The sequence below is a fragment of the Coprinopsis cinerea genome (assembly GCF_000182895.1).
Source record: "Coprinopsis cinerea okayama7#130 chromosome 4 map unlocalized cont3.4, whole genome shotgun sequence".
Taxonomy (NCBI): domain Eukaryota; kingdom Fungi; phylum Basidiomycota; class Agaricomycetes; order Agaricales; family Psathyrellaceae; genus Coprinopsis; species Coprinopsis cinerea.
The window spans coordinates 1,514,940-1,530,357 of record NW_003307541.1 but is presented as its reverse complement, the minus strand read 5'-3'; the positions used below and the strand labels follow the sequence as shown (position 1 = coordinate 1,530,357).

General features: G+C 49.7%; 4 protein-coding genes across 4 annotated transcripts; 3 read left to right on the top strand and 1 right to left on the bottom strand.

Annotated features, from left to right (window-relative positions):
• Positions 1-2,395: 2,395 nt before the first annotated feature.
• On the bottom strand, positions 2,396-5,427 carry CC1G_12627 (hypothetical protein; the record flags this gene model as incomplete). The annotated part of the gene is made up of 6 exons (XM_001836071.2): positions 2,396-2,545; positions 2,610-3,341; positions 3,473-3,911; positions 3,952-4,233; positions 4,496-5,219; positions 5,271-5,427. The coding sequence occupies 6 exons, from the start codon at positions 5,425-5,427 to the stop codon at positions 2,396-2,398; spliced, it is 2,484 nt and encodes an 827-aa protein (XP_001836123.2).
• A 653-nt stretch (positions 5,428-6,080) lies between these two features.
• CC1G_12626 (hypothetical protein) lies at positions 6,081-6,557 on the top strand (the record flags this gene model as incomplete). The annotated part of the gene is made up of 1 exon (XM_001836070.2): positions 6,081-6,557. The coding sequence occupies one exon, from the start codon at positions 6,081-6,083 to the stop codon at positions 6,555-6,557; it is 477 nt and encodes a 158-aa protein (XP_001836122.2).
• A 6,088-nt stretch (positions 6,558-12,645) lies between these two features.
• Positions 12,646-13,328, top strand: CC1G_12623 (hypothetical protein; the record flags this gene model as incomplete). The annotated part of the gene is made up of 2 exons (XM_001836067.2): positions 12,646-12,771; positions 12,885-13,328. The coding sequence occupies 2 exons, from the start codon at positions 12,646-12,648 to the stop codon at positions 13,326-13,328; spliced, it is 570 nt and encodes a 189-aa protein (XP_001836119.2).
• A 685-nt stretch (positions 13,329-14,013) lies between these two features.
• Positions 14,014-15,384, top strand: CC1G_13461 (citrate synthase; the record flags this gene model as incomplete). The annotated part of the gene is made up of 4 exons (XM_001838715.2): positions 14,014-14,089; positions 14,288-14,435; positions 14,530-15,074; positions 15,130-15,384. The coding sequence occupies 4 exons, from the start codon at positions 14,014-14,016 to the stop codon at positions 15,192-15,194; spliced, it is 834 nt and encodes a 277-aa protein (XP_001838767.2). The 3' UTR covers positions 15,195-15,384.
• Positions 15,385-15,418: the final 34 nt, after the last annotated feature.

Below are 15,418 nucleotides of genomic sequence, written 5' to 3'. Positions count from 1 at the left end.
GTACAAGCGCAAGCCAGATCTCAGCATGATCAGGGTGTTTGGGTGCACGGCCTATGTGTTTGTGCCAAATCGCTTCAGCCGCACGCGCAAAAGTGCATCTTTGTGGGTTATCCGCCTGGCTACAAGAGCTGGCGCTTCTACAACCCCACCACCAACAAGTTCGTCATCTCAGAACGAGCCATCTTCGACGAGCGCTACTTCCCTGCCTCTCCAGAGCCTCCCCATTGATGTCCACTGTACCGCCTGCTGTTCCTCCCTCACCTCCGCCTGTGGTGCGAGTTCCTCTCCCCCTCGGTGATGAGCTGGGGGAGTGTGACGCTCCACCAGTGGCCCCTGCTGTCCCTGCAGCTGTGCCTGCTTCTCCTGAACCAGAGACCCCTCCTCAAACGCCGCCTCCTCCACCTAAGGCGCCACTCCCTGAACCAACTCCGCCTCCTACGCCTCCCCTCACTCAGCATCGTGCACCACGCATCCGACGTCCCCCAGGCGAGTGGTGGATCAGAGAGCCCACACCGGCCATTCCGAGCGACGACGAAGAGGATGATGAAGACGAGGCTGCTGGATGGGTCACAATCGAGTTTGCAGGTCTTGTCTCAGGCGATCCGCGCAATTGGGTGCATGCTATGAGCGGTCCCAACGCAGACAAGTGGCGGAAGGCAGCCATCGAGGAGATACAGACGCTGCTAGCCAACAGTACTGAGTCAAGGTCTTGCCCTGTGGTTGGGTCTTCAAGATCAAGTTCAATCCAGATGGCACCATCGATCGTTACAAGGCTCGTCTCGTCGCCAAAGGCTACTCCCAGTGTCCTGGCAACGACTTTACCGACACTGAGGTTTTCATCTCCACTTACCTACCGCCCTGCTGCGCTGCGGCTATGCATCTGCGCTCTGTCGACATCTCTTCTGCGTTCACCTATGGCGATCTGGATGAGGACATCTACATGGCTCAGCCAGAGGGCTTCAACTTCGGTCCTGGCAAGGTACTCAAGCTCAACAAGTCGCTGTATGGCCTCAAGCAAGCTGCAAGGCAATGGAACAAGAAGCTCCACACCGTCCTGGGCTCCATGGGCTTCAAGCGCCTCGAATCCGACCGCTCCCTCTACCTCTACGCCCGAGACGACGTCAAGATCATCGTTCCAGTGTACATCGACGACATGACCTTTGCCTCTAAGTCCACTGCATCTGTTGACAAGGTCATTGCAGAGCTCAGCAAGCACTTCAAGCTGCGAGATCTTGGTGAGACTCGCTTCCTGCTTGGTATTGAGATCTCCAGGGACCGCGCCACCCGCTCGATCAGCCTCTCCCAGCGCCAGTACATCGTCGACATGCTCAAGCGCTTCAATATGGACGCCTGCAACAAGGTGGACACTCCTCTACCCGTTGGACAGACTCTGACGAAGGCCATGGGTCCCCAGACCCCTGCTGAAGTCGAAGAGATGCGCAAGGTTCCCTACCTCGCTGCCGTCGGTTCCGGACGCATGAAGCACCTCGACTTGAAGTTCTTCTGGCTCCGCACTGTGGAGTCTGGTGTCATTGCTCCAGTCCGCATTCCTGGCACAGAACAGGCTGCGGACATCCTGACCAAAGCCCTGCCTGTGCCCAAGGTCAAGGACTGCTGCGCTCTCCTGGGTCTAGTGGATGTCTGAACTGCCTCAGTCATGGGGGAGTGTTAGAATTTGCTTTAGCACTTTCCCTTGGTCTTTAGTATCATTCCAACCGACCTTTTACGCTCTTTCTAACGGTACCCGGGGGACGGTAATCCGTCCACTGGTTACTGAGATATTTACGTTTTACTTCGTTTTGCTAATAACTCCGGAGCCAAGCGCCGGATTCCTTGCCTTTGACCTTGCTTGTGTTCTCGCCTATGCGGACCTCCGTCTCCCGACATTTCATACTCCGCAATTCTGTTATCTGGAGTCCCTCAGTGCTTTCCTCTCACTGCTGGACTCCAGGTACGTGCTCCCTTTGAATATATCAGTGCTTTCCTCTCACTGCTGGACTCCAGTTCGCTGTTTTAACAAGTTTCAAGTCCACGTCGTAAGAGCAGCGGATGTTGCGATCGCGCAAGGGGCGACTTCTTGTTGTACATTTGAACAACAGAATGCTCAAAGTCGTCGTTGACCCGTTCCATAGAGCCCAACGAGCACGTTGACCATGTAGGTGATAGCCTGCCAAGGTCGATGTCGTATAGGGTGGACTTCGCAATAAATCGTCTCGAGGCGTACAGCCGTGAGGGACTGCATTACGGGATAAAGGCCGAGTGCGGTTCTATGGGAAGTATGGAGGTCCGAGACACACCGTTTCAGGCTAGTCCGAAGACGTCCACCGTGAGGGATTCCAGGGATGGATGCGCTTGACTTAAGGCCGCAACGACAACAGAACGATCGTCGTCAGTATCAGCGGACATCCTTGAGACCATCCAAGCGGATGTAGTGCATGAAAACTTCGACCGCCCGACCCAGCCACTCATCGCCCCACTCGGACTGCATCGAGTATTCTAGAAATCGAGGTCGCGGTCGTCGATGGGGAGGTGGAGGAGGAAGGTTCTGCAAAGTTTGACTGACTGTGAGACGGCCTCGCGCTTGGGTGTATACAATGGAGGGTACTGACACGAGACAAGGCCGCGTAGGCAGTGGGCGACAAGCGACGAATGTTGTTGAGACTGACACGGGTGACGGTATCGGGGATATGGGGGAATAGGGTGCTGTGGATTTTACCATCCACACCCGGACGACATTGGCCAATGATGGTAAAAGACACGAGACGGCAATACTGGGATATGAAAACTAACAGAGCAACCATTGAATGGTCCGTCATCCACGATATATTAGGGTAGTCCGAGCGCAAGGATAGGGACTGAATGAAGCCAAAGAGGAAAGGTCGCCCTTCCAGGATTGTTCGCAAACTCTTCTTCCGTTCCTCCATCCGGACGAGGGACTGGTTCGTCGACGATGGAACACTAGGTACGCTAATTGTTACCTGCACCCAAGTATACTCTAAATGTAGCTTACATTCCAAACCTTTGCTTGATGTAACATTGTGTTCATTGAGCACCGTATATATAACCCAGGAACCCAGGCCACGAAATCCAAACTGTCGGATGCCAGTCGCCATCTTGTTGTCCAGCAAACGCTTGATATCAGCGTGGTTGTGGTGAATGAGACGACGATGGAGCAGTTCAAGGGTGACAGGAACAGTGGACGCGGGTGAGGCTGCCTCTACAGAGGCTGCAGTGGTGCCATCGAGCGTTGCAGAGTTGTTGGGATGGATGGAGGCGGTGAATAGACATGAACCAGCACAAATGAAGCGAAGTTGCGAAGAGGAAATGAGTATATTGAAACCCTTGACCCGGGTAAGGTACAGACAAGACAGCAGATTGCTCCGGAGCTCTGGTACATGCAAAACTCGTGATAACTCAGCCGGCCTAGAGGCCCTCCCATCTACAACAGGCTGGAAGACTGTTGTGCCCATACCAACAGCATAGACAATGCTGTGGTCTGCCAACTTGACTGGAATGCGACAGGGGACATAGTTCCGCATGCAATCCAATCGAAGTCAGCATCGAGCTGAAGCCGAAAGGAGGGATCCCTGGGATCCGGGAGACGAGTACTATTTCCAGCGTACTCAACCACGTCTGCAGAGGCCTGGGAGGCCGATGCGTCAGTGGGAGCGGAGTCTTGCGCTTGCTTGGCTTCCTGACGGCGCTTCTTGCGACGCTTGACGACGTTGTCCCTGGCGTTGGCCTGGGCACGGCTGTAATGGCAGGTGGCGACGACGTGGTTGTTCATGCCACAGAAGTCGCAGGAGGGGGGTGTCGAAGCGGAAGCTAGAGCGGCGGTGGAGGCATTTGCACGACGACGGCGCTGGGCTTCTTCAGCAATGAAGGCCTGACGGATGGGTTTCGCTGTCGAGCTTGTCCAGGAGCAGAAGAGACGAGGTGAAGGCGCTGAACTCATCCGGAAGGGCTCGAATGAGTGCCATCGCGGTCAGCTCGTTGTCCAGCTTGTCCAGGGTGAAGTCGGCAGGCCGGAGGTCCTTGATGAGCTTCATGACGTCGTCCACACGGTTCATGAGGGCCTGGAGGGACTCGTCTTCGCGTTTCCGGATGGAGAAGAGGTCGTCGTAGGCGTTGAAGCGGGTGCCAGGCTTCTGCTGCATGTGGGCGTCACGCAGCAGCGTCCACATCTTGCAGGGATCGTCCCTGTGCGAAGAAACATGGATCATCATATCGGGTCTACAGCAATGTGCAGCAAAGGTCAAAGTAATGTGGAGGTGAAGGTCAACTAAAGCTAAGGACAATATCACTACCAGCCATTCATAAATAATGTGCAGGAAAGTTTTAAAGGTTGATTAATGTAAAGCAGAAACAATAGTGCTAGTGGATACCATCATAAGTGCACAGAGCAACCACGAAAACTACTGGCCATCATCATCTTCCATTTCATAATCACCTTATAACCGTGAATCGGAGGGTTCATGGCATATTGCCCATACACGTGGTTATAGAATGGTTGGTGCGGAGGCATATTCCATCATCCAACCATGGGGGGTAGAAACTAGGGGGACTCATATTGTATCCAAACCCGGCACCCGTCACCCCGGTCCTTGGAAGGCTGGGATTGCTGTGCGCGAGACCCATTGCCGAATGGTTGAATCTGCCGGAGTTGTGACGTGCGGGGTTTTGGGCAGCAGGCAAAGGAGGTTGAGGAATGGTAGTGGTGGTTGACTGGGATGAATCGTTGTGCATTTCAACATCTGCGTTCCGGTCTGCCAAAGAGTTGGAGTGCTGGGCACGGGACGCTGCTTGGACGTGGCAGGGCGGGAACTGCCTCCAGCGTTTGCCTGTGTCTTCTGCCACTTGTTCACCAATCTCTTCTCTCGTTTGAAGTTGATAGGAGGGCCACTCCTCGGGGCAGGGGTGGGAGAAGGGATGTTCCAGAGAGGGTGGGGCGGCTCTCGAAAGTAGCGCGAAGCTTTTCGAGTGCGCCAATGAGACTTGGGCATTGACAGCCTCGGCATCGGATGTGGGCAGTTCCTCAGGTTGAGGAGCCTGAGCTACCAGCTGAGTAACAGCTGCTGCTGCTGCAGTCGGGGTGGGCGTATTGTGCGAAGGGGTGGACCGTGGAATGAGGGACGGATCTGCTCCCCATCGTTGCATAAACTTGGGGCATTCATAGACTTTTAAAAATTCCCTGGAGTTGACATCAAGTTTACACTCATCTGCGTGGAGCATCAGACATTGAACTTAAACATAAGGCTATGTTGCTGTACCTTCCGTCCACCGCTCCAAAGTAGGAAACCCATCGAGTGCGTTCGGGGAAAGTATATCGCCCGAGTGGCCCTCAATCAAGATCTCAGCTAAATCCAACATGTCCTGCTCCTTGAAGCCACTCAATTCCGACTTCCACCACTTGTCTGCACTCTGCATGGGCTCACACCCTTTTTTCTAACAGGCCAAGATTGGGTGCCTCATGGATGGGACGTGTAATAGTGGTAAAGCAGAACCAAATCCACGGCGCTTGAGTTCACTGATTTGTGACTGCCTCCTCTTCCTCATTCTATTGATTGTCTCTATGGTCAGGAAAGGATTCTTCGACAACACAGATTTACTTACCTTGGCAGCGCACACTTTGTGAGCATCCTGGTATAAATTATCTGCACATCTCAGAATGTGGGTAGGCGGTATGCCTCTGAAACAACACCCGGAGTGCTTCTTTTGTCGCGTTTCCTTCCTTTTTCGTCTCTCCGTCTCTCTGATACCTCCACTTAGTCTCTGTATTTCTCTCGTTTTGTATCACGCACATATTCGTCATTTATTTTATAGTCTTTGCCCAGTCTTTGTTTTAAAACTTGTAGTCAAACAACGTGTACCATATAAATAGGCCCGCCGGGCAAAAGAATCAACAGATACCCCTTTGACTCGATTTTATATCTTGTCCTGATCGACGTGGTCACTCAGTAAGAAAAGAGGAATTCTCAGAGTTTCGAGTTTAGCGAGTCGAGTCGAGTTTCGAGTTTACGAGTTACATCTCTCTTCAAAACCTCTTGAACCAATGCATCCGCCGTTTACAATTGATATGTATGACTTACGCTGAAATCATCTTCACGGTCGCCAAATTCCAACACACCTGCCTCAATATCCACGCCATTATCACCTTCGTCACTGTGTTCTGGCCTCGAGTCCTTGATCCATCAGGGAAGAAGTACCCTGTTGACCATTCCATACTGGGAGCGTTCACCAAACACCTTTCAGTCATGGACGATCTTCATCGTGCTGGCATTCCTGCCTGGTATATTCGTCCAAGTAGCCGTATACCCAGTGATACGATATTTGCCAACAAGGTCTTCCTTCGGGAACCAACAGTTGAACTTCGCCAGTTCCACCCGACTCCATTTGAACCGATTTACCGTGGCATCCCTTCCCTCAAAATGCACCAAGTAACCCAGCGTGTTGGCTGCCGTACGTTCAACCTCCTGAGACCAACGCGCATGCAGGCACCGTTGGGTCTAGAACCATCGGTTCATGACGCTGCTACTGGCCCACCCGGACTGTATTAAACATGTAAGACGTTGTACCACTGCGGGAAGAGTTCGATGATATTAGTTATAGGCATAGATAAATACAATGAGGACATACCTGCAAGTGGGGAAGAGTTCGATGGGGGAACTCCCACTTGCAGTCACTACCTATATACGTCTGGAGACAAAGAGATGTCTATATACGGTAGAACAATAAGATGTCCGAATTGGGAACAAGGGATATAAGAGAACAATGGAACTACTTAATATATCCGAGATCAGAGAACAATAGAATGTCCGTATAAGGTCCTTATACATGAAACGTTTGTACATAATTGAGCATCCTTGTACCCGTAAATGGAATAGATGTGACATGTGCATTGTATTCCAACAGACTGAATGTTCCTCCCTGCATCTGTCAGCAGTGGAAGTTAGGCCTGAACAAAATTCGATCAATTTTGACTTCGACCAGAACACCCGCACTGGGGACTGCCACTTACTGTATGCCAGCGGCACCCATTCCTTTGTCAGTGACCTCCTCAACGGGAAGCTCCAGAGGTAGCAGAAACAGAACTCAAAGTGCTTACCTGGAGGAACTGCTTTCCATGTGCCAAACCATTGACTGAGTTGTTTGGTTTGATAAAACCATACCAGTTTCAGAGATGGAGGAAGGGATTACAGATGAAGTGTCAGCAGAGGTGGTGTGGGAGCTGTGCGAGATAGGTTGCGGCCTCGCGGCTTCAATTTGATTGACATTATCTTCTTAAGATCTGAAGGCCCTCACTAAGTTCCCGTGGTTCTATCACATATACACTGGTAAGCCACACTTCTTTGTTTCTTCCTTTCGCCCCCATTGCCTCATTCTAACACATAATATTTTCTCATTTGAGTCACGATCTCCAAGCACAAAGAGGGAAAGGATGTCGGGTGTATGGGTCTGCGAAGCTCAGTGTTCGAGCCCAAGCAGATCTGATCACCCCTATTGGGACATATGTGCAGACGGCTACGGCTCCTCCCGATGTTTCTTCCCCGCACACCTTCTCCAGTCAAGCTATCGTCTCCCAGCCAAGGTTCGCCATGAAGTCAGCCGATAATAAACGCTTTACGCAATTCCGCCATTGGATTGAGAACACCGTCCCCGCAATGGTCGGTCAATCCATTTATGAAACTCCTTGCCGACTCGAGAAACCTTCACAACATTGACCGTAACGTCAACATTTGTGGTTGTATGAACAACCACTTCGACTCTATTTTGTGTGTGTCTTTGGAAGGTATGTACATGACCATGTATTTGTCGGCTCTCGTTGACACGTCATTAGACATATCTGTGCGCAATGTATGTGTTTGCTCTGTGGTCACCAATTTGGTTCGATGCGGCTACTTTCCTTCATCTCCCATTTGCCCATCCATCGCTCTCGACATCAAGATGCTCGTATTCATGCAAGAACTTTATGCGCGCTCATCACCCAATATCACGGCGTGGTTGACTGCCTTGGAAGTTTTCTTGACACTTTACGTTGCAAGATCAGTGCCTGCGTCCGGTGGTTTAATTTCCTCATCGTGTCATGAATTAGACATTTCTTTTCCTTTTCTCGCCGAGACTTGTAGTTAGTAACATAGGATGTCACGTGACTCAGACACGTGATGAGTCATAGGACCGTACCCCGCCAGCTGAACAAAACACTGCGCGCGCACAAACCACGGACCAAACAAGTACATACAACTCAAAGTAGTATATATAGAGTAGACTTGTGAGCGTAGTTTCCTCAGTCTTTAGCTGGTCTATTCCTAGCTACAACACTCTAGTCTCCACCAAATCACATCACTTTTCGTCAAGTCTTTTCTAGTGCAGCTATTGATTGCTTTGAACGCCATATTCCGAGAAGAAATCAACACTGGAAAAGTCATCATATATATGGATGACGTCCTTATCTTCACGGAAACCCTGGAAGAACATCGGGAGATGGTCCGAAGAGTCCTGAGGAAGTTTGCCGAGCACAAACTTTACCTCAAACCGGAGAAATGTGTTTTCGAAGCTAACGAAGTGGAGTACCTTGGTGTCATTGTCTCCCACAACCAAGTACGCATGGACCCAGCCAAAGTCGATGCTGTTAGAGACTGGCCCACTCCACGATCGAAATGCGAGGTTCAACAGTTCCTTGGGTTTGCCAACTTCTATCAACGGTTCATCAAAGGATATGGAGAGATTGCTAGGCCGCTCACGGAACTAACCGGAAACAAGGAATGGAATTGGGGACAAGCACAAGAAGCAGCCTTCCAAGCAGTTAAGGATCGAATCTGCTCTGCACCCGTCCTTGCTATCCCCAATGACACTGGGAAATTCTGCGTTGAGGCTGATGCATCTGAGTTCGCAACTGGGGCAGTCCTCTCCCAACAACAGCCTGATGAAGTGGAAACCGGTAGCTTTCATCTCCCAACAACAGCCTGATGGGAAGTGGAAACCGGTAGCTTTCATCTCCCATGCCCTGAACCCGACAGAACGGAATTACGAGATTTACGACAAGGAGAAGCTCGCCATCATGCGTGCACTCTCAGATTGGAGACAGTACCTTCTTGGAGCTAAACACATCTTTGAGATCCACTCCGATCACAAGAATCTTGGATATTTCCGAAAACCCCAGAAGTTGAATCACCGCCAAGCTCGCTGGCTCACCAAGATGCAACAGTACCACTTCACCCTTCACCACAAGCCTGGAAAACAGATGACCAAGGCTGACCTCCTCTCACGACAGGCCGATCATGATCGAGGAGCCAACGATAACGAAGATGTGATCCTCTTGAAGGAAGAACTCTTCAGAAGGGTCGAAGTGGGCATCTCAGGACCAGATGCCAACTTCTTGGAACGAGGTCAAGCACTCTTGGAGAAGAAGGGACAAAGCGGTGGCCAAGGCTCTACTGCAGAAGGACCCAGACTGGATCGAATCTGACAAACACCTCGTGACGTTCAAGGGAAGAGTGTACGTGCCAAAGGATAAGGGACTCTGAGAGGGCATCATTAGATTCCACCACGACTCCCTGGTATCGGGACACCCTGGTCGATATCGTACCCAGGAACTGATCACTCGGAACTACTGGTGGCCCCGAATCCAAGCAGACATCCGAACCTATATTGATGGATGCGGCATGTGTCAACGGACTAAACCTCGTCGAACCGTCCCGGCTGCGCCACTACAGCCAAACGAGGTCCCCTCTCTCCCATGGGAGATAGTGTCGGTAGATCTAATCGGGCCCCTCCCAGAGTCCAAAGGATTCGATGCCATCATGGTAGTGGTCGACAGATTCTCAAAGAAGATAGAGGCAATTCCCACCAACATGGAGCTCTCGTCGCTAGGTGCAGCGAAACACTTCCGGGACTATGTGTTCAAACACCACGGACTCCCCCGAAAAGTGATCAGCGACCGAGGCCCACAATTTGTCTCAAAATTCATGAAGGATCTGATGAAACTCCTTGGCATCGAAGGAAACCCCTCTACGGCATTCCACCCCCAGACCGACGGACAGACGGAACGGATCAATCAGGAGATAGAACAGTACTTGCGGATCTTTATCAACCAAAGACAGGACGATTGGGCTGACTGGCTCCCTTTGGCCCAATTCTCCTACAATGACAAGATCCACCAGTCAACCAGGTACAGTCCGTTCAACCTGAATTACGGTCAACACCCATACAAGGGAGGCAAACCAAGAGGCCCAATACGGAATCAGGCTGTTACCGAGATTAAGGACATCCGCAAGGAGGCCGAAGCAGCCTTAAAACAAGCAGCCGAGACTATGAAACATTACTATGATTGGAAACGAAGACCCTCCAGGCCCTACCGAGTGGGCGACACGGTGTACCTCGAGGCAACCAACATCAATACACAGCGGCCAGCCAAGAAGCTCGATGATTGGAGATACGGACCCTTTAAGATCACCAAGAAGGTCGGAGCTTCTGCCTACGAACTCGCCATCCCCAAGACTTGGAAGGACATACACCCCAGTGTTCAAGCGAGTCACTCCTCACTCCATACCACGAACCCCATTTTCCCTCTCAGAAGAAACCTCCACCTCCTCCTCCCGAGCTGGTGGACGGAGAAGTAGAATATGAAGTTGAATCCATCGACAACTCTAGACTCTACAGGGGAAAAACTGCAATACCTGGTGAACTGGAAGGGATACCCCAAGGAGGAGAGGACGTGGGAAGATGCCTCCAACCTGAAGAATTCTCCCGAACTCGTAGAAAAGTTTCATCGAGAGAATCCCTCCGCACCTCGGTGGATCACCAAGAAACTCCGATTCATACCCTACGAGAACTTCACCGAACCTTCCGGAAGAATCTTCGACTGGACCGCTGGGAAGTTTAAGGCCTCCTATTCCCCAAACTGTCGACCCAAAGGGACTGCCGAACCAATGCCGGAAAACCTCCCAAAGTGCCGAAAAGGGTGGTGCCCTAGATGCAACGACGTTCACGAGGACGTGAACCTTAAGGGGGGGGGGGGGGTGATGTCATGAATTAGACCTTTCTTTTCCTTTTCGCGCCGAGACTTTAGTAGTTAGTAACATAGGATGTCACGTGACTCAGACACGTGATGAGTCATGGGACCGTACCCTGCCAGCTGAACAAAACACTGCGCGCGCACAGACCACAGACCAAACAAGTACATACAAACTCAAGTAGTATATATAGAGTAGACTTGTGAGCGTAGTTTCCTCAGTCTTTAGCTGGTCTATTCCTAGCTACAACACTCTAGTCTCCACCAAATCACATCACTTTTCGTCAAGTCTTTTCTAGTGCAGCTATTGATTGCTTGAACGACAGATCAAGTAGTTAGTTGCTGACACATCGCGACCAAGGATGTATTACTTGACACCCTCGCCGACTCATGCAGTACCACTCCTCTCATTTAAAGTTACTTGGATTTTTCACTTGCCCCTGCAAGTGTTCACTTGGATTCACTTTTCGCAGGGCAAGTGAGATTTCGCAAGTGAAGTGAAAGCTTATCAAAGCTAAGTGAAACTAAGCGACTTTTTTGGTGGGGTACGGAAGTATTTTATGGCGAGCGCAAGTGAACGGGAGGGGGCCGCTTGCGCGATAAGTGGACGATGGACACTTTTGGGAACGATGATGCCACAAGGGACGGATTTTGGGCAGCTTCATCGTCCATATAGGCAGTCACTATATTGGCCTCTGTGCTATCGCTTGTACGCGAGTTATTCCTATGATAAGGAAGTGCATTGGGGCATAGGGCTTATCACCATGGTCCACTTTCGCCAAGGATGATGTTCTACCTCAACGTCCATATCATCTTCACACTCTGCGCCCAAGAAAGTGCTTTAAATTCGTCTACGTTAAACCGCCTACAGTCCTGACTATATCAGGCTGTAAGTGAAGCTCTTTTGATGACAGGCTTCTTGATCTTTCTGGTCTCGGGATTAGCTATACACTTTGGATTCTTTGTTCGTTTGAGGCAAATTAATGTGAGGTGGTGGGATCGACTAAATCTCGTTTGAATTCTCTAAATCCTGGTTGTATTTCAGAGGGCCTTCTCTGGTACTGGCTTGGTACTGGGAAGGAATTTAAATCCCGCGTATGGGATCGTGTCTCCGAGTCTGACCACGGAAATTGATTGTCCAGATGGACAGGGGCTATACCATAACAAAACAGAACGTGCTGGTATTAATAAAAACTAGTGATATACTCGCTACTTTGCTAAACCTTAACTTCACAAGACAAGTACTCTCCCTGTTCGTATTTCCTCGTAATCATGCCGGAGTGTACTAATAATCCATACCTTAGACTTCACCTCTGCAGCCAATATTTTCTTTTATCAGTGTTGTTCTCAAACCCGTGTACACGCCTAATCTGTGCTGAGGCACCTACCCAGATTATGGCTAGCTCAGATACAAGACACTCGCCCCAGAATCAAAGGCTAAGTTTGTAGCCTGCCTACGCCCAAGCGAGCGCAAGTGAAAGTGAGCATGCGTGGGAAAAAGTGAAAGCAAGTGAGCGCGTTGATTTAGCAGAGGCAAGTGAAGGCAAGTGAGAGAAAAAAGTAACTTTTCACATACTCCTCCCATTTCCACCACGACCACCGAGGACCATACCCCCCACCACCGTCAAGCCCTGATGACCCTACCTCCGAGGGAGAATGGGTTGATGACTACACCGATGGTGACCACCCTAGTGGATATCTGCAGGATCGCTGCCTGTTGTGCTTTGGTGGAAAGGAGTGCACTAGTCCAGATCTTCTTTGTGATGTCATTGTTTGTCTAGACGCAAACTTCACCCAGAAGCATCGCAAACCGTCCAAAGGAATAGATTGAGAGCCTCCGTTCTACCATCCGAACTCTGTCTTCCTTTCGGAGGAAGAGGTTGTGGATGCTGAAGCATATGTCCATGCGAAGCGACCTGGCACAGCTACCTCCAAGTCTAATCCTCAGACTGACTTCAAAGAGCCGGGCATGAAGGTTCCAGTTTCCGCATTGAATGACTGCCTTGATTCATTCACTGCTGCGGACGAGCAGAGATCGAAGGCAAGCACCACACTTTTTGCAGACACAGGCCTGATGGGATTGCTTTGTCTCCACAACCGTGTCCTCTGGCTGGCCAACATGACATCCACAGGTGAACGCCAGTTCTACGCTATTGTGCTTCTCCTGAAACTCTTCAGTCATCTTCCCCCGTCTATGACCGTTGGTTTGCTTTACGACATTGGGTGCCAGCTGGAGAGGAGTTGTATCAAGTGGGACCTATTGGATGGATATCGGGACTGCATTGTATGGGGCATTTCAGTGTTGGAGAAGAAATAATAAAAATTAAAGGAGTTAAAAAAGATGCAATTTTAAAAGCTAAAGAACTAGGAATATTGAACTTTGAAAGTTTTAGTGAATTATTGAATAAGGATGGAAGAATGATACTAAATCAGGAAAAATGGTTTAAAAGTTATTTAGATGGTAAAATAAGTATCATGGATTCAGTATATGAAATAAAACAGACTGATAAAATCCAAGTGTATTATGTAAAGTTACTATTCCTGTAAATCCTGGTGCGACACTATCTTGAAATCCATATTGCCAAAGATAATAGTTATTTTATCTAGCGTAGCAACTAATACCTCTCCAATTTGAGTCCAATCCCCTAGTTACTTGCAATAGTTGCTAATGCAATAACAACTACTTGCGGTAAGCTAGTTTTTTAATTTAATTAGTTATAAGTAATAAGTTTTTTTTATTTTAATAGGATAAAAATTACGGGAGATATATTATATGACATATACTTATAAAATTATCCAATCCATACTAATGGCCTGCGAACGCTAGTTTTATAAAAAAAAATAATAAGTGAATGCTACTGTTACTTACTATTGCTAGTAACTGAAGATAAGGTAAGGAGAGGGAGAGATTTAGCGAGCATGTAAAAGAAGTTTTATTGTGATAGTAAGAGTTAAATTATTGCCCCCTATCTGCTAACGCTCTCCCTCTCTCCTCTCTAGCAATGACACAATCTAAAATGAACTTTAAAACTATAGATGGTCAGAAAGAAGATAATGAATTAGATAATTTTGCAACAGGTGATATAGAAACTTATAATAGTGGTGATACTAATAATACCTTAATACCATATTTAATAGCATTTAGATTAGAATTAGCTAATTATTCATATTACTTAACTGAATATAAATCTCCTATTCAAATGTTTACAGCTGTTTGCAAAAATAATGACAGTAGCGCCTTCCGATCAAATATATAAGATTCAAACCCAACTTTAGGGGCAGCTCTGACGAACGTCTTCGGCACTGGCAAGCTCCCCGCCATCGACCCCACCAAGGACTACTCCCACAACCTCGCCACCCTCCTCGGCTTTGGGGAAAACCCCGCCTTCGTCGAGCTCCTCCGCCTCTACATCACCATCCACAGGTAAATCCATTCGTCCATATCCTTCCCCACCCTTTCCGTCGTTACGTCATTTGTCCGAACACCCGGCGCTAACTTTACCCGCCCACTCCCACAGTGATCACGAAGGTGGCAACGTCTCCGCCCACACCGGCAAGCTCGTCGGCTCTGCCCTCTCCGACCCCTTCCTCGCCTATGCCGCCGCTCTCAACGGTCTCGCCGGCCCCCTCCACGGCCTTGCCAACCAGGAAGTTCTCGTCTGGCTCCGCAAGATGCAGGCCAAGATCGGCGACTCTCCCACCGACGAAGCCGTCAAGGAGTACATCTGGTCCACCCTCAAGGCCGGCCAGGTCGTCCCCGGCTACGGCCACGCCGTCCTCCGCAAGACCGACCCCCGCTACACCGCTCAACGCGAGTTTGCTCTCAAGCACCTCCCCGACGACAAGATGTTCAAGCTTGTTGGCCAGATCTACAACCTTGTTCCTGATATCCTCCTTGAGGCTGGCAAGGCTAAGAACCCCTGGCCTAACGTCGATGCTCACTCTGGTGTCCTCCTTACTCACTACGGCATGGACCAGATGCAGTTCTACACTGTCCTCTTTGGTGTCTCCCGTGCCTTCGGTGTTGCCGCTCAGCTCATCTGGGACCGTGCTCTCGGTGCTCGTAAGTGCCCTCATCTATTCCCTCTTCCAGCCACAATCTCACGAACGCTTTACAGCTCTCGAGCGACCCAAGTCCTACTCCACCGCCGCCATCCAAAAGATGTTCGCCAACAAGGATTAAGTTCCCTAGTCTTTGCTAACCGAGACTCGTTGGAGAAGGGGTGACCGACCACATCTATCACACATCTACTTAGACCCTCCGTAGACATTTAATTTCCACACGTTATAATCTCTCATATGCCCCAGGCTACGGCAATATGCTTTATCTTACGACCTTTCATGAAATAAGATAAAGATTTGCTATGCTGTCCATATTTTGCTTCCTAGTGAGACTTGAAAACTATT